The 20,875-nt window shown below is 45.9% G+C and overlaps 1 protein-coding gene across 6 annotated transcripts in view; it reads left to right on the top strand.

Annotated features, from left to right (window-relative positions):
* Nucleotides 1–18,097, top strand: part of GLI2 (GLI family zinc finger 2) — a 205,431-nt gene extending 187,334 nt beyond the window's left edge. For all 6 annotated transcript variants that reach the window (XM_075093060.1, XM_075093059.1, XM_075093064.1 and 3 more), the window contains 4 exons: nucleotides 2,879–3,043; nucleotides 7,497–7,778; nucleotides 11,453–11,789; nucleotides 12,855–18,097. In XM_075093060.1, the coding sequence (XP_074949161.1) occupies nucleotides 2,879–3,043; nucleotides 7,497–7,778; nucleotides 11,453–11,789; nucleotides 12,855–15,211 (3,141 nt within the window). In that variant the 3' untranslated portion in view covers nucleotides 15,212–18,097. The remainder of the gene's footprint in view (nucleotides 1–2,878; nucleotides 3,044–7,496; nucleotides 7,779–11,452; nucleotides 11,790–12,854) is intronic.
* Nucleotides 18,098–20,875: the final 2,778 nt, after the last annotated feature.

Genomic DNA, 20,875 nt, shown 5'->3' with positions numbered 1-20,875 from the left:
GTGGAGTTTAGTGGCTGTGGCCAACTGGTAGAAGAGAGGTGGTCACCATCTCTTTCCACATATGCTTCAGCCCTTTTTCCTCCCAAAGGTCCATCCTTGTCTTTTGATATACTCTGCTCCCTGCCTTCTCGTCCTGCCAATTTTCATACCTCCTCCATTGTCAGCATTATGCCGTACCTCTCCCCGAGTCTCGGGCATGAGCCTCTCCCTCTGTGCTTGGCAGATGTCTGAGCCCTCCTCCCAGATCATCTTCCTCTTCTGCTCCATTAGTCACTTCCAGCCCTGCGCCCTCCCTGGCTCTGCCCCAGCTCCTGCTTACAAATATTAGGATATGTATGATTTGCTTGCTGCATGACTCCTTTATCAATCTTCCAGACCTGTGTTCATTTAATTTAGAGCATAAGCTCCCTGGGGCACAGGGCCATGTCCTTTGTTTTAATCTTCTAAAGCACTTTGCCCAGTTCTAGTACTTTACCAATTTTCCTTAAAAGTATCAAGTAATATTGATCATCGGTGAGCTACAAAGTGAGAAGTGAGGGAAAGTCTAGCCCTGCCCTTGCAGGTAGAGGGACTCAGAAGACAAAAAGCAGCAGGGACTGCATCCTCTTCAGTGCTGTAATGGAGCAGGAAAAAGCACTGCTGCATAATCCTGCCTCTTTCAAGCCTCAGTTTTGTGGCACTGGAGCAATGGCAAGGCTGTGCATCATCCTCCATGTCCCGGAGAACTGCAGTCCCTCCATGTGCAATATGTTGCAGCAACTCTCCCTGAACTGGAGTACCACTGGTTTCCAATTGCCTGGGATACATGGCAGCTCTGCAGACGATGCCCTTCTGTAGCAGAGCATTCCTGGTCCAAGTCTGGCAGTGATTTTTCAAAGTGCCATTTGTTTCAGACAAGAAGTTTGTGGTGTACATAAAGCTACAGATTAGTCCAATTGCAGCCTGGGATTCAGTCAAGGATTATTTCAGCAGATGACAGCCAGAACGCCCACTGACATAATCAAATCCACGCGTAAGAGTGGGAACAACTGCTTTGAACATGCACAGGCTGCTTTGCTGAGAAACTCTTATTTGAAAATATGGCCTCAGTAGTTTTGCTCTTAATAACTGCATTTTTGTGTCAGTATCCAGCAAAACCAGAATGGACATGAGTTGCCTCATAGTGAGTTCCTTTTATTTTCCAGCAAGTGGAATGATGGAATTCACTAACCGTAAGCAACTTGAGTTATAAAGGACTATTTGCACAGGGCAAGAGAGGAAAGGGATAAACTGTCCTACCTCAAAGTTGTGGCATGTTCTATGGGCCAAATGGGCTAATGAAGTTTGTCTGAGGAAGGGGAACTAGATCCATGCCACCATGACAAAGCTATGGAAGGAATCAGCTCTTGCAGGATGCTCCTACTGTCCTTGAAGAGATCTGTAGATCTCAAGAGAGCAGAGCAAGTTTGCCTTATGTACACCATCACTGTGCTAGACCTTAAAGGGAAGCTTAAGTAACCCTACTTCTTTTCCAGCACAACAAAGTTATATGGGATCAGCCTGTGCCTACATGCTTCACAGGTTTCATGGGCTGCCTGTTTGCCTGATTCATTAGCAGTACAGGCGATTCCTGTGCCTTTGGAGCACAAGGAGGCAGGTACTGTTGCTATTGCATGCAGCTGCCTTTGGCCTCTGCCCAAAAGGGCCAGGTCTCTGGACACATAGGACCACTCATCTGCCCACAGGGAAATCAGACACTTTGCTGCAGCATGACCTGTCCTGCTATGACACCAGTTTCTTCACTGGCCAAAACTCAAACATAGAAATGTGAAGTCCTGTCACATCTGGGCTGAACTTGTAGACACGTTTAAGAGATCTGACTAAAATACAACACCTTGCAGCTTGCATACATTACAACAGGAGAGGTTGCTTGTTGAAATGTAAAGTGGTTTTTAAGGTGCTTGCGTAGGAAGTGCAACATGGGCTTTTCAACACTCCCAGCTGAACAGCGAGGGCTGCATTTAGCTAGAGTTTGGAAGGGAGCCTTGCACTTCTTAAAACCTCTTCCAGTGTTTGTAAGTTCTGACTTATTTTGTCAAAGAGCATTTAAGATGGCCTCCCTGGACTGAAGTGAAATCCTCCCATGCTGCAGACAGGGCAGGTGCAGGGAGAAGCCTCCAGCCCAGCCAGAGGTAGAGGGTGGCAGGTCTTACATCAACCAAAGCCTCACCATGTCTCTGAAGCTGCTCCTTCTCGTTGTGTGGGCAGCTGGTTTCCTTCCAGGAAGAAGGTTCCTGGCCTGTTTTGTCATCCAAAAATCCATCTGTCTTCAAGATTGAGAGTCTTGTTTTTTAAACTGGTAATGTCAGATGGCCTGGCCACAGCATCCTCTGAGAGTAGACCCAAACTGTAATTTAGGAAACTTCAAAGCTTGCTAGATTTCTGCTTGTGTGTTAGAGAATGGTCTGGCCTTTCCAGTGCTGGTGCTAGTAAAGTTGCAAGGCTGGACAAACTGTCAAGAAGTCGTCAGTTCTCTGGCTGGGAAGGACAGGGCCTCCATTTCTGAGTGTGTCAGCTGCAGAGGGATGGCAGGAGGGGCTAAGAGAGCCCTAGGAGGAGTGGAGGGGTGTTCAACCCTGCTGAAAAAAGAGTTTCTTGTTGAAATGTCAGGTGGGTACCCAACAAGAAGCAGCACCTTAAATATGACTCACTACTGAAACTCTCAGCCTGCCTACGGAAGCGAATTTTCCCAACAAAGTGAATGTTGTTCCCTAAAACACAAGCCCTTTAAAGGGAAGAAAAAAAGAAAGAATGAGAAACAGATGAGAAGGGTTTAGGCAGGGGGAAAATCAAATTTTTCTGGTTAATTAATCACTCCTCTTGTGTTTTCTTATTTTAGTTTGAGGGTTGTTCCAAAGCCTATTCCCGCCTGGAGAACTTAAAGACACACCTGAGGTCCCACACTGGAGAAAAACCCTATGTCTGTGAACACGAAGGCTGCAATAAAGCCTTTTCCAATGCCTCAGACAGAGCCAAGCACCAGAACAGGACGCATTCCAATGAGGTAAGCCTGGGCTCACCGCAGCTCAACGGAGGGCTTTTTTTTTTTAATTTTGCTGACAATAAAAATACACTTTACACGCTGGAGTCATGTAAAAAGAAACCTACTGTAATGAGAGGTTTTTCTTATTTTTTAATGGGATTTATTTTGCTGGAGAGCCAGACCACATTAGCTTTATATTTATGAAAGCCATGTTTGAAATCATAAACAGATGTTAAAGTATGCAAACTTTTTAATCGGCTTTGGAAATTAAAGCAAGCATTTTCCAAATTTATGATTTTTAATAGCACAAATAGGATTGTACGGTTGTGCATGTGGTGTTTAATATTACTGTGGAGCAGACTTGCAGTAGTATAACAGCTACCCTGGATCCTGACACTCTGGAAATTATACACCCTCCATCTTTTGATGTACAATGATAGAGCACAATGCAATGCTTTGTTAACCTTGGCTAATTAAGACCCACTATTAGTAGTTGAGGAGCAGAGGAAATTGCCTTTATTGTAACGCATGTGATGGTCTGTTGCAATCAACCACGGCCGACGACTGAAATTTATATTACTACTAATTAGCTGACAGGGGGAGAAAAAACAACACTCCAAAGTTCTAATAGTGTTTGCAGCCATGAAGAATTCAGTCTGTAGTCCAATTTGCAACAGTTAAATATAGACTGTTCGAGAATGGAACACAATTGCCACAGATGACAGCTTTTTAAAGCAATGCTGTGTCTACAAAGGGTTTGTTGGGAGTATTTCTATCACTGGCATAATATCAGTCAGTGATAACCAAAGCTCTGTAGGTTTCAGAGATTCTGTTGGAGTCGGAATAAGTCTAGGATGCCCTTCTGTGTGATGTGATGGTGAGGTGGACCAAATGAATGACCTGGATCCCAGTGTTATTCAAATTGGTTTGGGTGTGAACATAGATGTCAGGATTGTCCTTCACCAATGAGCCACTTCCCCAGCAGGACACAGGTTAAAATTAAACCATATCCACACTAGCACTGGATAGTTTAGGGTTGGTTTAAAGCTACACTGCCATTGAGGCCAGGAGGGACCAAGACGACATGCAGCCTCTCATCTGCTCAGCAACCTGCATTCCCAGTAACTGATGTTCAACTAAAACATCATTTGCTGTCTGTTAAAGCTTCTTCCCCTGAAAGATAGGCAGTCATGATTTAATCTCACATTTCAGGTATTAGAAATTGCTTGTTTTCTAGCCTTAGATGCTTTTTCTGCCTTCCTCCCATGCTGGATCCAATGTCCCTTTCATTGTTGGTATTTCCACCTCATAACAATACAGTGTTAAGTCACTCTCCGTCTTGTTTCTCGTAAGTTAAATGAGTCAATCAAGCAACTGAAGATTCCCATTACTGCAGCACTTTTTCCTGTCCTTAAATCAGTTTTGCATCTCTCTTCCATCCCTAAGGATTCTCATGTGGGTGCATCAAGACTGCTGGTACAACTTTCAGTACTGGATACAGACTCACTCTGCTCAGTTTGTACACACTGATGCAGTATGTGAGATTTTTTTTGCCTGTAGAACACTCGAGGTTGGTTCCTTAGAGGTTTTCCAGGAATCCTCCTGGGCAGGCCAGAGTGTCCCTTGTGGTGGCCAGCTGTTGTCCCATGTTCCTCCATGTGGAATTTTGGCTTTGGCTGTTTTATTAAATTTAATTTCTTTGATGGGTTCAGTTTCCCAAGTGATCCAGATCAGGAGCTGCACTGGATCTGGGGTGGCTCCTCACTTCATTTGAGCAGAGCTTGGACACACTTGAAGGTCTGCTCCTTTGTGTTCCCACTGTGCAAGAAGGTGAGGCTGTCGGGCAGGAGCATCCAACTCTTGTTTGTGGAGGACCCTGATCTAATATGCTGACACTTGGCACAGGCTGCATCCAACAACACAAATTAAAGACTCAGATAACAGGCAGGGATTTTATCCTCTGTTGTTGCATCCCCTGGAGGACGAAAAAGCCTTCTCAAGTGCAGAAACAGCATAGCCACTGATGGAGGATTTGTACCAGACCAGCTGAGCTGTACCACAGAAATTACATGGCACTGTACGATCATGCATTTTGCGATAATGCTCACTGCTGAACTGCTGTTCAGCCATCCCTGATGCAACACAGGCATGCCCCAAGACTTGTGGGAGATCTGTAGGCTGCCTATAATGGCTCTCTGGGCCATATATTTGACACCCCCTTTTTGGGGAACATATAACGTGATCCTTTGCAACAGATGACATCCCTCATGGCAAAGGTCATTGTATTGAGCAGCAAGCCCAGGTGAGTGTCCTGCAACCACCTGTGACCATGACCAGTGTGTTAGCAAACTTCACTGAGACCTTGGCTCACAAAACCACATGCATGCAAAGCAGGAGTTTGTGGCTGTGAATATTTCCCATTACCGATTGGAACTCTATTGTGGTTCCTAGCTACCTACTAAATATTTTCCTCTGCTTGCAGTGTTTACCACAGTTTTAGAGTTAGTCATCCATGTCTCCTCTAAAGGAGAAGTTCCAGGATCCCTGTATTTGTCTCTCTCATTGTGTGACAGGACGTAGGTGTATGGTCCAAACATGCCAAAGTTCAAGGCTGGGGATATATTGCTACACTGGCTTTCGTTTCATTGTTGAAATGTCACATGCCCTATTTCATTTTAAACTTTCAGTGACTATTTGAATCTCTTCAGGGGATACCTTCAAATTTACTTCTGGGAAAAGGACTTTCATCCCATGATCACTCTCCAGTACATACACAGAGAGTGGCATGAGTTCACAGCCAGCCAAAGGCTCAGAGTGACATTTTCTCCACTTCAAGCTAAACAAGGGTGAAATGCAGAAATTCAGTTCTGCTGAGTGGCTGGGGACTTCTCCCACCCTAAGGAGTATCATGCTGTACTTGCATGGAAGGAGGAGGGAGTCTATTAGCATGGAGTAGGAGGCATCTGAGAGATCTAAATTTTTGACTTCACTAGGGCATGCATATGTCAGAATCTGGACAACCCAGGGAATACACGAAGGTATGCCAAAAAAACAACAGTTCTGCTCAGTTCAGTTCAGGAGGTACGGCCTGATGAAGAGGATGGCTGTACTCTACTAGGTGGAGTGACTGCTGTCCAAGCAACAGTGATCATGTTACCCTAACTACTGGTGTCTGAAAAAACAGAACTATTGGGCCTGAAGAACCTTTATAAAAAATCCTTGAACTGTTTTATGTAGTATTTTTTATCATGTGTGGTGGGGGTTCCATTCTTTAGAACAGGTTTTAATCACAGCAATAGTATTTCTATAACGCCTCATCAAAAATGTTGCATAAGATTTATAAACAAACTATTTTACCTTGTATGCTTTGGTTTACCCAGCTTTAAAATATATTAAATATTTACCTCAGTGGGGTGTTATGAGGATTTAGTTTGTTCAAGTGATGTGCCAAGATCAGTCCGGAAGCGTGCTTTTGAATAAAAAACAATCTTTCAGTGTTTTTCATGTGATGATGCTGGCTTTATGCAAAGAATATATACTTCTTTATATTTTTTCACTTAAGCCTCTGGACAAAATTACAACACAGATTAAAAAAATTATAATGGTCTATTTGGGTAGCCTTCAAACAACATCTATCTGTTTTTTTTCATGTATCTATCCTAGTGCTCTGGCAGAAAAATACTTAGAATAGCTGTGAGGCTGAAAGCAGAACTTGTGATGAATTCAGAGCTTCCAGCACAGCAGCACCAGCTCAAACAACTGCAGCACTAATACACTTTCGAATAGGAAACTCGATAAAAAAGGTTAAAAGAAGAAAAGTATCTGTTTGCTGACTTCTGTTTTCAGAAGCATGGCTTCAGCCTTGTTTTCCTGTGGCAATCAATGATTCATGAATTCAGGACTAGAGTGCTATCATCTGAAAAAAACATTGCATGCCTGTGGTTTGTTTTGCACAATAGCAGATTTCAGGGTGACAGGTGCTGGAGTGGTATGATAGATTGAGCAGGGTGAATCCAGTCTGGCTTGGTTTTGCTGGAATTCCATCAGCCAGAAGGTCTCACACATTTTCTTGGTGTAGACCCCACCTTAGCAGAGAGAATGTGTTGTGGCCAGTCCCCTACATCAACTCCCTCCCATCCGTAATCAGGAAACATTCCTGTGGCCACCAGAGCAAATACATACATGGGAAAGTAATATTAGGAAAGTATTTAATGAATTCTTTGCTGTCTTTTAATCCAGAAACTGAAAACAAGGAGTTTAGCCAACATCAAATGACTGGCCAGGTCTGTGTGGATCAACAACAGCCCATATATCACATCTTACAAAACTCAGTCTTACAGAATCCTGCGGAGCAGACGCTCCACATTTTGCTGCTGCCAGCTGCTATGCTCATTGTATTTTCTTGGCCCATACACTGTACCTGGAATATTTGGGATTATTCTAAATATAACCCAAGATTTGCTTGTATTAACAGAAACCCTATGTCTGTAAAATCCCTGGCTGCACGAAGCGGTACACAGATCCTAGTTCCCTCAGGAAACACGTCAAGACTGTACACGGGCCTGATGCCCACGTCACAAAGAAGCAGCGCAATGATGTTCACCCGAGGCCACCTCCGCTCAAGGAAAATGGGGACAATGAGGCAAGCGCCAAGCAGAGCAGCAAGGTTTCAGAGGACAACCCTGAGGCCAACAGCACCACAAGGACCATGGAGGATTGCTTACAAGTCAAAACAATAAAAACGGAGAATTCTGTGGTAAGAGCAGTTGCTCTTGGCAGAAAAGGCACAGCCTCTAATTTCTCCAATGCAATGGGGGCATGAAGCATTTGCATGTCATTTACCTCCCTGGGCAGCTATTCTTCACCTGCCTACACCCTAGAGTTCAAGTCCAGAGATGAAACTGCAGGTCAGGGCACAGTTCAGTACATTTTGCACCTTCCTACCCAGCATCACAAATTCCTGCCCTCATAGTCATGGGGACCACATGATGCCCAGTGCTGAGCTTGGCCTTCCTGTGCTGTGAAAGTGGGTAAAACTCAGAGTGTTGTGGTCAAATGAGCTTTACCTACCTCACCAATTTAAATTGGGCAACAACCATAGGGTACAGATTGATGAATGTTCTTGAAGCCGAAGTCCTGGCTTAAGCAGTCCCTTTTCTCCTCCTCCCTTCACCCTTCAATGTTTTTCTTTCCAGGCCGCTGCTGCACAGCAGTTTTGCTGGCACGATTCTGTTGAGGACTGTCTGATGAAGCCAGTGGGGGTAAAAGTGGCTGGTTTATTTTTGTTGGGCATCTTAAAACAAGTTCAGTTCCTCAGTCCTGTTCACCATACACAGAAGCACAGAATCATTAGGGTTGGAAGGGACCTTTTGAGATCATCTAGTCCAACTTTGCTCCTCAAGCAACTAGAGCAGATCACTCAGGAGTACATGAGTTCAATACGTGACCCCCTGCTGCCACAGAAAATTGTAGTGGGACATTGGGGCTGGGGAGCAAAACCAGGAATAAACACAGGAGCAATGCTGTGGCCTTCAGAGTAGGGGCTTGCAGACAACCATGATCATGTTTTTGTGTTCAGTTTTGGGTCCCTCATTACAAGAAGGACATCAAGTTGCTGGAGCATGTCTAAAAAAGGGCAGCAAAGCTGGTGAAGAGTTTGGAGAGCAAGTCTTATGAGGAGAGGTTGAGGGAACTGGGGTTGTTTAGTCTAGAGAAGAGGAGGCTGAGGGGAGACCTTATCACTCTCTACAACTACCTGGAAGCAGGTTGTAGTGAGGTGGGTGTTGGTCTCTTCTCCCAGGTCACTAGCAATAGAACGAAAGGAAAGAGCTTCAAGCTGCCTCAGGGGAGGTTTAGATTGGATATTAGGAAAAATTTCTTTACTGAAAGAGTGGTCAGGCATTGGAACAGGCTGCCCAGAGAGGTGGTTGACTCACCATCCCTGGAGGTATTTAAAAGACGTGTAGACATAGCACTTCAGGGCATGGTTTAGGAGACATGGTAGTGTTGGATTGATGGTTGGACTTGATGATCCTAGAGGTCTTTTCCAACCTTAATGATTCTATGATTCTATGATTCTGCACTTTACAGCCCCATGACAGGCCACCAGCTGAAGCAAAGACCATTTATCAGCCTTCTGGCCATTACAGCATCTCCACAGTAGGCAGTAGTGTGGTTGATGGTGCTAACAAGATGTGTACAGTGATGAGTCCAAACACATTCAAGCCTCTTCCACCCCATGCAGAGAGCCGACCTTCTCCTCAGCACACCACTGCTGGTGGAAGTGAAGGAGCATTGCAACACATGGGTCACTTTTGCTTTTTGATGGTTTTCTTGACTTTCATACCCAAAGTTCTGGTCTGCTACCAGCTTAGAGTGGTGCAGGGTATGGGCTGGATACAGCAGAAAAGACCTTCACCTGCAAAAGAGAGTGTTCACATAGTCCCCAGACTTCTCACTAGAGCTGAAAGGACTTTAAGCTCCAAAATATATATTTTCTTTATTTGAATCCAGGCTAAAAGATTGTTATTCCTATGAAACAACATGCCCTAGAGCTACAAAGATTTTCTAAAAAAGGTTAAGCGATGTGTTGTTGGGCAAATTACTAATAAGCAGCACATTTCTCTTAGGAAGGAATTGAGTATTTTCTCATCCAAAGTGTCCCTAATTGACTAAAGGAACAGTTTTACTGTGATGAGGCTCTATACTGGGTTACAAAAACTGAGTGTGAGAACCACTGGACAGAATGACCTCTCTCCAATGCTCTTCCTCCATGGTTTTTTTTTTTTGTTGTTTCCTTTTTTTTTCCTATGGAAACACAGGCACAATCATGGCTCCCCACCCCATTTCTCCCAAAGGTGTAGGGTTGTTTTCCTAGTGCTCTGCGCTCCCAGGCTTGAAGCCAAGCCATCTCACTGTCAGCAGGGCCATGGGTCGGATGTTCTTCTCTTCTCACCCCATCCAGCACTGTGTACTTCACTTGTGCACGTCAAACAGGCAGCATCTGACCTGGCAGGCCCACCTCCAGCTCCTGTTTCCTAGTTAAGGTCAGGGTGGTAGGAGGGGTGAGATGCTTCACTAGTTCTAATCACTCTGAGGCCCCTGGTTTTGACCGATGTTTGGGTGACATCCCAAACCCATGGAGATGGGTGGGAAGTCTCTGCCAGGGGGTTTTATCTGGGCCCCCAGAGAAGGAAGGCAGGGAAGACGGGATACGGGAGAGTGGGAGACATTGGCAATTTGTGTTGTATTCTGCGCTCCCCTTTTCCTCCTTTTACTAACATGGTCCTTGCTGTTTATGCTGTCTTTGTCCTAACAACCTGTTCTTTATTCCCACTCACACTTCCTTACTCTACCTTCCTAAGGACAGTCGGTACTAAGGTGAGCAAAGAAATCCTTTGTATTAAAATAGCTGTATAATGCATAGTCTCCTGCAGACCTCCTGTCTCCAGCTAACCCCAGTGGGGTGGAGGCTGAGGAGTGCAGACCAATGGTGGGTGGACAGGGGATATTTGCTTGAGTGTGGAAAGGGGGAGGACACAGTCCCCGAGGATTCTCTTTGCCACCTTTCTCCCAGCATCACAACTTGCCATTAAATCCTTGGATTGCAATCTCTGTTATCCCATTTGAAGGGCAATAAGGCCATTAGAGCCAGTCAGCCATGCCCATAAGCGCTGCTATGGAGCAAAGTAAAACACTGCATCACCTTGCACTCCCACCTTGGCCTGGAGCAAAGTACGTTGCCTTTTCAGCACTCCCATTTTCTGACAGCTGCTGGAGCATGGGCCTCGAGCGGAGAAGCCAGGCATCCTGTCTGGTAGCAGCAAAAGCTACCTCAGAGCAAGTTCAGACCATTTAGTGTTTGCTGCAAATAAACTACTCAATGTGAAATGCAATTCCTAATGTAAATAAAATAAATATTTATGGTGCTTATCTGCCTTATCTGCAAGTGGGAGTTTGAAAACAGTGAACCAGGTTTTTATCTGGCTGGGAAGTTTGTCAGCTAACCTAATTATATGTTAGGGTATTTTACAGACAGATATATGTTATGTCTTAAATACCTAGGCCTTGATCCTTTGTCAGATAAGCCATTGCTTGCTGCAATATACCTTGCACAACCAGGTAATATGCTGCTTTTCTTCGAGAAGCATCTGTCCTTAACCTTTTGGAGGAACAGCATTTGGTTTCTCTCCTTCCTCCAGTTGAACCCACCGTAGTTTTTCCAGCTATGGGGTGTTGCCCTGCCTTCCCCCACTAGGGAAGGTGGCCCTGCCCTCTGGTAGAGCTGAGATCCTGCAGCAGGGAAGGGTAATGAGAGGGGAGAGCCTGGGATAGGGCCAAATATGTAGACCTCGTTGGGGTTGCTGGGATCCTGGTTTCTTTCCATCCATGTGTCCACCTGCCCAACTCCTCCTCTTTTCCTTCTCCAAGATGTGTCAGTCCAGTCCTGGTGGCCAGTCATCATGCAGCAGTGAGCCGTCACCCCTTGGCAGCACCAACAACAATGACAGTGGAGTAGAAATGAACATGCACAGTGGGGGAAGTCTGGGAGATCTGACAGCGTTGGATGACAATGCTCCTGTTGTGGACTCAACGGTATCATCTGGTAATTCAACAGTCAGCCTGCAGCTAAGGAAACACATGACAACAATGCAACGACTTGAACAGCTCAAGAAAGAGAAACTCAAGACAGTTAAGGATTCCTGCTCATGGGTGAGCCCAGCTCCACAAGCCAGAAACACCAAACTGCCTCCCATCTCAGGAAATGGTAAGCCCTGGGCCTAGGCCATGACCTGTAGGAACCTTGCAGAGTTTGACTCTGGTTTCATAACCAGGACAGACTTGTCCTGGAGGAAGATAATTTCTTATGATCTCTAAGTCAGCCCTTGCCAGATAGAGATGTCAGGTAAAGTGGAGAGCTTGGGTGTAAACACAGCTGTCTGGTGATGTGCAACAGAAACCTAGATGCTCACTGCTACAGAGTGGAGAGGCAGAGCTGTTGGCATCCTTCTTATTCCTGGGCTTGCCCAGGACCCAACCACAGCTGTCCTCACTGTCCCAGCGACAGACACAAGACTGCTTGGGTTTGTTCCAGCAATAACAATTCCCCAAGGACTGATGTGCCCATAGGGAGATTGCTAGAGCACAGCAGTAATCCAGACAAGTCCTTCATCCTTGATCTTGCTCTGACAGGTCTGTGGTCACTTGAAGAGATCCTGGCTATTGCCCAAAGCTTCATATGCTAGTTTCCCGCTGGCTAGGGATTCCTAATAAAGGCATCTTTATGAGCCCTTCAGTGCTCCCTAACTTTGCCAAGAAGTCCTAAGAAGCCCCACAAGAGCCTGGGCTATACTAAACCTCAGGGCTTAGTATATTGGATTTTCTTGGTTTACTCTGGGAAGAGCCTTTGGGTGTCAACTTTTGGGCTCTTAGCCTCCTATCCCTGACTGCTGTGTATCTGTCCCAGTGAGCAGCTGTGGTTGTAGCTACCTACTCTCCCCATGGCACTGTGCACACTAGTCCTACCATTTTCCTACTAAGAGAAGCCCTTGTGGAGGCACTTCCTCAGCAACTGAGCAACCATGGGATACACACTACAAAGACTTTGCAGCAGGGGCTTCTTGTCTTCTCTCCCCAGCCTTCGTGTTCTTTGTGCATGGACACAGAGCTGGGGATGAAGCTTTCAATTCACTGACAGCAAATGAAATTTGCTATTTATCCCGTAAAATATTTGGGGGTGGGTTTGTGCATCTGTATTCTGGCACCAAGAACACTACCAAGTGGAATTTCTTAGCTAACTAAACCTTTTCCTTCTCTGCAACCTTTCTCTCAGGCTCTATTCTAGAGAACAGTGGTGGTTCTTCTGCTACACTGCCTAATCCCAGAATAATGGAGCTGTCTGTCAATGAGGTTACAATGTTGAACCAACTCAACGAGCGCCGTGATAGTACGACAAGCACCATCAGCTCCGCCTACACCGTCAGCCGCAGATCATCAGGGATCTCCCCATACTTCTCCAGCCGCCGTTCCAGTGAGACTTCGCAGCTCGGGCACCGTCCCAATAACACAAGCTCTGCCGACTCCTACGACCCAATTTCAACGGATGCCTCCCGTCGGTCAAGTGAGGCGAGCCAGTGCAGTGGGATGCCAGGTCTGCTGAACCTCACTCCAGCTCAGCACTACAGGCTGAAAGCCAAGTATGCTGCTGCCACAGGAGGCCCTCCTCCAACTCCCCTGCCAAACATGGAGAGGATGACCCTGAAGAACAGGATCTCACTTATGGATGGACCAGACCCCACCTTGCCCGCCATCCGCCTCCCACCAGGCCCCAGGCGTTGCAGTGATGGTAATACCTATGGCTACCCATCAGCTGCAACATTTCCCCACGAGGTGCCAGGCAACTGCACGAGGCGGGCAAGTGATCCAGTGAGGAGACCTGCTGGAGATCCACAGGCCCTTCCACGCGTCCACCGCTTCAACAGCACCAATAGCATGAATCCCTTCCATCCTCCACATCCCGCAGACAGGAGGAATTTTGGCCTCCAGAGCTATGGTCGCTCAGACGGGAGCCTCCCTCGGCACACCTACTCACCCCGGCCACTGAGCATCAGTGAAAACATCGCCATGGAAGCCATGTCTGGGGAGGCAGAGGCACCAGTTGGAGATGATGACATTATGCTGCCAGATGACGTGGTACAGTACATCAAATCTCAGAGCAATGGGACGGCGGCTGAGAGCACTTCCATGGGGTACAGCAATGAGATGCAGAGCTTTCAGGGAAGTGGGAAGCTGCAGCCTCCAGCCTTGCCTAGTCAGCGCAGAATGGCAGTGGCTGAGGCAAGCATGAGCCACTTGGGACCCATGATGGCAGAGTGTCCCATGAGCTTTGATGCTTCTTCAGACATGAGTAAAAATAACATGCCCGTCCAGTGGAATGAAGTCAGCTCAGGTACAGTTGATATCATGTCCAATCAGTCAAAGCAGCAGTTTTCACAAGGCAACTTAGAGGTGGTCCAGCAGAAGCAAAACTTTGGTCAGTACCAGAACTACAGCCAGCAGCAGATGCAGCTGCCAGAGAACAATATGCATGTAACACAGCAGACCTTTATGCAAAGAAATGTGGGCATGGATGGGCAGAGGCTAAACTGCATGCAGCTACGACAGCAGCCGATGAGCCTAGGCTCTGGTATGAACCCTGATCTGGGTTTGCATGCAGGGTATAACCAACCTCATCAGATGCTGAGCCCCAGTGCAATCAGTGGCAATCCAAATCAGATCTCTCCTTCTTGCAGCAGCATGGCAGCAAAGTCCGGACCACAGCTTCACCCTCAGCAAATGGACATGGTGACCGACACTTCTTCAATGGTTGCCAGCAACAGTGAGCGCACAATGCTGGGCCAGGTCATGCATGAAACAAGCCATCAGAACTACTCATCTCAGCCAACCCACCTGAACTTCTCCATGGCTCAGGAGGCCTTTCATCAGCCCATCATGACTGCAAACCAGCCTAGCTTTGATCCTCAGCAGAGCATGATGGGCTCAGCTGCACAGGCATATCCATCTGGCATGGTCCAGCCTCGTCCTCCGCCCGAGCCAAGCCCAGCCAGCAGACCCCGAGGCCTCCGCACCATACAGCAGCTGGGCTACATGAGAACTCCCCACCCTACAAACGCCATCAGCCCAGGCCAGGAGGCAGCAGAGGTTGCACATAAAAGAACCAGCGACATGTTACCAGCATCAGCCCAGCAGTGTGCAGATGGCATGAGGGAAAACAATTTGATGTACTATTATGGTCAAATCCACATGTACGAACAGAACAGCAGCTTTGATAATCACGCGGACTGCCGGGTCAGACAGCAGCAGTGTGCACTGAACAGCAAGCCAGATGCTCTGTCTTCCCCGGGCACGAACCAGGTGTCCAGCACGGTGGACTCGCAAGGTCTTGAGCCACCCCAGATAGATTTTGATGCCATCATGGATGATGGGGACCATTTGAGCCTGATGTCGGGAACCCTGAGCCCCAGCATCCTGCAGAACCTCTCCCAGAACTCCTCTCGCCTGACGACTCCACGAAACTCTCTGACACTTCCCACCATACCCGCGGGAATAAGCAATATGGCAATAGGCGATATGAGCTCCATGCTAACCACGCTGGCAGAAGAAAGTAAATTTCTAAATATGATGTCATAACAGTAAAGCACAAGGCCTTAGTGCTATCCAAGGGGCTGTGCATGAAGCAATTTTATGAATGTGCTTTTCAAAAATAATCTGTTTCAATAGAGTAGATTTTTTTTCTAAGTATTAAATACATTAAAGGAATTAAAAATGAAAATTTTAAAAAGCCTTTGTACAGAATTATGTAAACTATAACCAGGCAGTTTAGCACTGCAAGAGTGCACCTCTAGTGTTACTTTTTGGCTTGGTTTCCCAGAGCACTGAATGATATCACCACCAAGCTAGGAGACTGCATGAACGTGGTTAGAGATGAAACCCTCCCTCCCCAGCAGCCCTGTAAATAGCACGCCCCATCATTTTCTGTTAGTTATGTTCACAAAAAATTCCTTTTTCAACCTGCCCCAGAAAGAAACGGGAGGATGTGGGTTTGATCAGAATAAAAGCCATACTATGTATTCTGCTCTGATGATAATAGGGTTTAGTTACGTCTCCAAACAAGCCCTCTGCCAGCAGTATTGTTTTATACCGTAAATACCTTTGTACCTTGCAAAGAGCGCTGATTCCAAATGGCTTCTCAGCAAAGTGCCTTACCATGCTTTCGTGTTAAGTAGCCAAGGCCTCTCTTCCTTTAAAAATCAAATATAGTGTATTGCCGGAAGCGTATATAAAATGTACATTTATAAAAACATAGTGGTGTTTCTGAGAAAACATTGGAAAGACACATTGATGAGACACATAAAAGGTGAATGCATACTTTGATCAGATGTGTTTACAACAGTTTATATCATGAGCAGAGTGAAGCAGGGGCCTGGGAACAGCAATCACTGGGAAATAATCCCCTGTGGCAGGAAGGCTCCAGTGTGCAGACTGACACACATGCATAACTGCGCCCTCTGAGGGCAGTGACTTTCTGCAGGGCCCTGCATGCATCTTTAATGTCAGGTTTCTGAAGCACGCATTTCCGTATCCCTGTGCGGCTTTGCAATGACTTCAGTTTCTGTTGGGGTTTCCATGCTAAGGTGCTCGCATACAGAAGCGATGGTGATGGAGACTTCTGTGATTGTTTCAGCCCCGTTGGCACTGTGGCAGCACGGTGGGAGTTGGTTTTTCCAGCCAGGGTTCCTCTGTGTAACGTAATCCATGCAGAGCTCTGCCTGGGCTCCATGCACACAACAGGCACACGGCTGCATGGTCGCAAGGCCAAGCATAAGGTAATACACCCTGTCCTGCAAGGAGGCTTGTTGGCATTTACCCAGAGCTGCATTAATGTGTCCCACAGCTTTGGTCAGCATGAAAAGAGCTGCTGTATCCAAAAAATATACCATGGACAACCCAGGATGTTGGTTTGGCTAGTGCTTTGTGCTACAGTATATAGCTACTCTTTGTACCTAGCCTGGTTCGGTTCACCATTCAGCACTGCACCTGCGGTCTACAGCACAGGCACACATCTGGATAGTCTCAAAACAGGTATGTGAGTCAAAATAGTAGCTCAGTCAGTGAGAATCTCTTGGAAATGTCCTTGGGGAAGTGATGGGAGAGGCAGGGCCTCCCAAAGCCATATCCTCCACCAAAATATAACTACTTGTCATAACAATCAGCTCTTTCCAGGCCAGTCCCTCCTGACACTGAAGTCAATCTTAGTTGCATCATTTATTTTTACTGTCCTTATACAAAAAGGTAGAAGGGGTGAGGTGCATGTACTTTGGGCAGGATGTCTTGCCTAACTTCTGACTCTGTTGAATAAGGACAACCCTCCTCATCCTGCTCTCATAGCATCAGATACTTTGTACTCAGTATGTTGAAGGGCAGGGGACAAGTGTGACATCCCCCTGAGGTTCTCACAGTTTGACCAGACAAGTGTCTGCAGAGCTTTACTCTCTCCTTCCCATCTCACCTGTTCCCCTCATATCGATGTGATGTTCTCACTTGCATCCAACTCCATCCCTTGCATGGGACAGGGACAGCTCTATAAGGGTGCTTTCTGGTGTCCTTGCTTTCTTTTTGCACAAAGTGATATCAGGCTTACTGCTCCCAGCATGACCAGGGTCTGGCACGAAAATGCCACGTGTTACCTTCAGGCAAACTTTGCAATATCAGATGCACCAGCAGCCATGCTTGACAGTGGTGTGTTGGGACAGTGCTGCTGCCACGTAGCCCTGGGTACGGCTGGTACAAGGAGGTGCTGCTCGGCCCCCTGAGATCTCACCTGTTCTCATCCTAAATGCAGAGGGTATGCACAGGACGCTCTTCACCCATCAAGGCCTCCATGACTCCTGCTGATGTCCAGGGTGCATGAGGACAGGAAAGCAAAGCCTGGCTGTTTATTCATGTCTCTTGTGAAAGTTGTGTTTAAAGGGATTGTTTTATAGTCCACTGTATATATTCTCTTGCAGTTACTGACCTTGCCCTTGCCTTTGCATTTATGAAAAGAGGGCGGTTCATATTTTAGGACATTGTATGTTGTCCTGGACGCTTGGAGTACAACTGGGCATCCCTTGTGCTGAGATGGATCAGTCTTTCGTGTGCCCTTCAACTGCTAATCTGATTTTTTTCAACAGCTGCATAGGGCAACGATGGCTACTGAGTCCCTCTTCACGGATATCTCATTAGCAAAAGATCAAATACAAAAGCAAAACTAAATCTCCAATGATGTGAGATTTCTCAGACTTTCCAGTGGTGGTCTTCCTTCATTTACTGAAAAAGTATTATAATAACAATTCCAGCACTGTATATATTATGTATAGAAGACGTCATTACTAAAAGTACTGTAGGTGAATTGTTCTGTCAAATTTATATCTTAAGAACATTTTTAGCTGTTTTCTACATCATAAGAACGGAGGTAACATGCTGAACCTGTATATAAACCTTTTGTACATTAAAAAGTAATTTTTTTCATAATTCCTTGTGCCTGTTGTTATTGTTTTTTATTGGTAATGGTGGTTGGTCTTGGTCTGTCATTGCCACATCAACAGTCAGTTGGTCTCTGGTGGAGCTTAGGAACAGGTGGTGAGGAGCTGGGTAGGCCTGGCATGTGAGTCACTCCCGGATGTGCCGCGGTCTTGTCTTGAAGAGCTTCCAGTCAACTATGGGATGGAGATGGCAGAAAGAGAGAGACAGTGAGACCAGGGTGCTGCTGCAAGCACAACCATGCTGCCCAGGTGGATTTCATTGGCCTCTTGGCAGACGTGATTTGACAGAATGACAGTGCGGCAGGGACAGCACAGGAGAAGGGCTCAAAGCAAGGGCTTGGCAACCAGATGATTCATGGCGAAGTGACTTGTTGACTGTCTTTGTCAGTGTCCAAAAGGAGACAGAAATAGGAGAGATCATCAGAGCTGTGATGGGCCATGACAGCGACTAGTGGAATATTGAGTTTGAAGAAAGAAGAAAATAATCTGTCCACTATGTGTGTGATGGGAAGCAATGATATGGTGAGCAACAGATACATCAGTCATGATCCATTAGAGGGTGGTCCACCCCATTGATGAGAAAGATTTCATTTGACTGCTGCAAGAATTAGCTCGCCCACTCAAGAGACATTTCTTAACTTGGTTTCATAGATGTGGATTGGTGTGGACAGGGGCAGAGCTTTAAGGGGGCGGGGGAAAACTGTTCATAGGTGATCCTTATGGGCACAGCAATGAGTTTGGAATAAAGCAGGCTACTGAGCAAAGCAGTTGCCCAGTGAATCAGCCATGGCACTTGGTGCAAATGAACCAGTAGTTTCATGCAGAAGCAACTGTAGGTGATGGCCTCATTTTCCTCCATTCAGGATCCCTGCTGAGTTGATTGGTAGAATCAGGTAAGTTTGGGACAAGTCCTCACCCTACTATCTGGGTTCCCTCATACTCCATGGCAAGAAACCGGCATATCCCAAGACAGAATTAATCTTTCCTGTTTTAGACACATAGGATGGGGTGGATTTTCCTCTGGAAGACATCTGTCACTCTCCTCATTGATTACAGAGACACCATATAGTCAGATTAGATTCGATACTTTCTTGTGTAGGGTGAGAAGAATCTCATCGTCCTGTGACTCTTTTGCATGGATCTAGTCACCCTCAGCACAGTCTGAGGTTGAGCCAGTGAACAAGATGTTGATTAATGTGTTAATGATCCTGTTAGTCTGCAAATCCACTGGATAAATATCACACCCTTCCATACTATCCAAGAACTACAGAAATCACATTTTTTAAAAATGCAGTAATATTATTAAAAGGAAATTGTTCAGAGCTTTTCTATTGACAAAAGGCTTTGGAGACTCAGATCAGCTCCTACTGCTTTTCTACTTCAAACACTTAAAGTGGATTTCTAATCTAGATCAAATGCTGCTTTTAGCTGGTGTTTCACTTTAGAGTTCAATCAGGGCACATGTCTGCCTGTGTAAGAACATATTTATTACTTAAACTGGGCTAGCGTTTCCTAGGAGCCCACCCGAGGTCATGCACCAGCATGCGCATTTTTACTGCTCAGCCATCCTGGAATAAACAGGGATCGAAAGACTCATTGCTCCAATTGTAAGCAGGTAATAACCCTTCTGCTACAAATGTTGTTTATAAGCCAGAGCCTGGATTTTATACTACTGTGGCAGCTTCATCATATTTAATTAACCTTTTTAATCAATCATATCCCTTATGAAAATGAACCATCCTAACGGGTGCTTCTGACCCTCTTTGGTGAGTGTTACTTCACTCCACTACCAAAACCAGCGGGGGCATAAAAGGACCAAGATCCCACTCCAGGTAAAACCGTCACAGCTCTTTAATATTGCACTAATATCTCAGGTTTTCCTGGAGGGGAGAAAAAGCCCATAAAAGCTACTGTTGCTGGATCTGATTGCACTTACTGAGTACAGAGTCATTCCAACAGCTCTTTATTGCAGTGGTCTCAGTAGGGATGACATAGGAGCTCTTGTTCTTTACGAGCTGTTGGATCTACTTGGAAGAGCATACGTGTTGTAAATAAATGGTGTGGTTTATATTATTGGAAGGACAATTTATGACCAACCAAGGCCTCTTGCAGACAGCTATTTAACTTGTAAGTAAAATGACCTAACACTTAAGAAATTTAGAAGCTACAAAACAACCTATGTTGTGGCCAATATACTTATTTCTCCTTGATTTATGTTTCATGTAAAACTTGAAATGGCTATATTAAATATGTTTGCTGAAAAAATAAATAAAAAATTAAAAAAAAAAACCCACAGTGATGCTTTCACACATGTTGAAGGTTTGTGACTACTGTAGCTTCCTCCAATTGCACTAACAATTCTGATTCATTACACAGGTCCCTTCCCCTCCCTATTTCCATTTTCCCCATACTGGCCTGTCAGGCAGATATGTAGGGGGCAGGGCGGCCTGCCTGCTGTCAGCTTTGAAAGAGCTGCTGCACTCAACTACAGTGCACTTGCTGGAAATGTCTCCCTAAGTATCAATGGCTTACCGAAAACCAAACTCTGTGGCTGCTACATCTGTCCATGAGAGGCTGTTTTGCCATCACACCTTTACCATCAATTGTAGGGTATTATCAGCGAGAAGCAGCAGGCATGGCTACACCCCCCGAAAGGCAGCTTCTGCTCCACAAAACAGAGCATGGGGCTACATAAATCTTTGGTCTATGTTGCTCTGGTTAGTCTTAACTCTCATTAAGTGCAGCCCAGGCTAGTCTCCGTAGAGAAAGG

This window comes from Phalacrocorax aristotelis, chromosome 5 (assembly GCF_949628215.1).
Source record: "Phalacrocorax aristotelis chromosome 5, bGulAri2.1, whole genome shotgun sequence".
NCBI lineage: Eukaryota > Metazoa > Chordata > Aves > Suliformes > Phalacrocoracidae > Phalacrocorax > Phalacrocorax aristotelis.
This window is presented reverse-complemented; position numbering and strand designations above follow the sequence as displayed.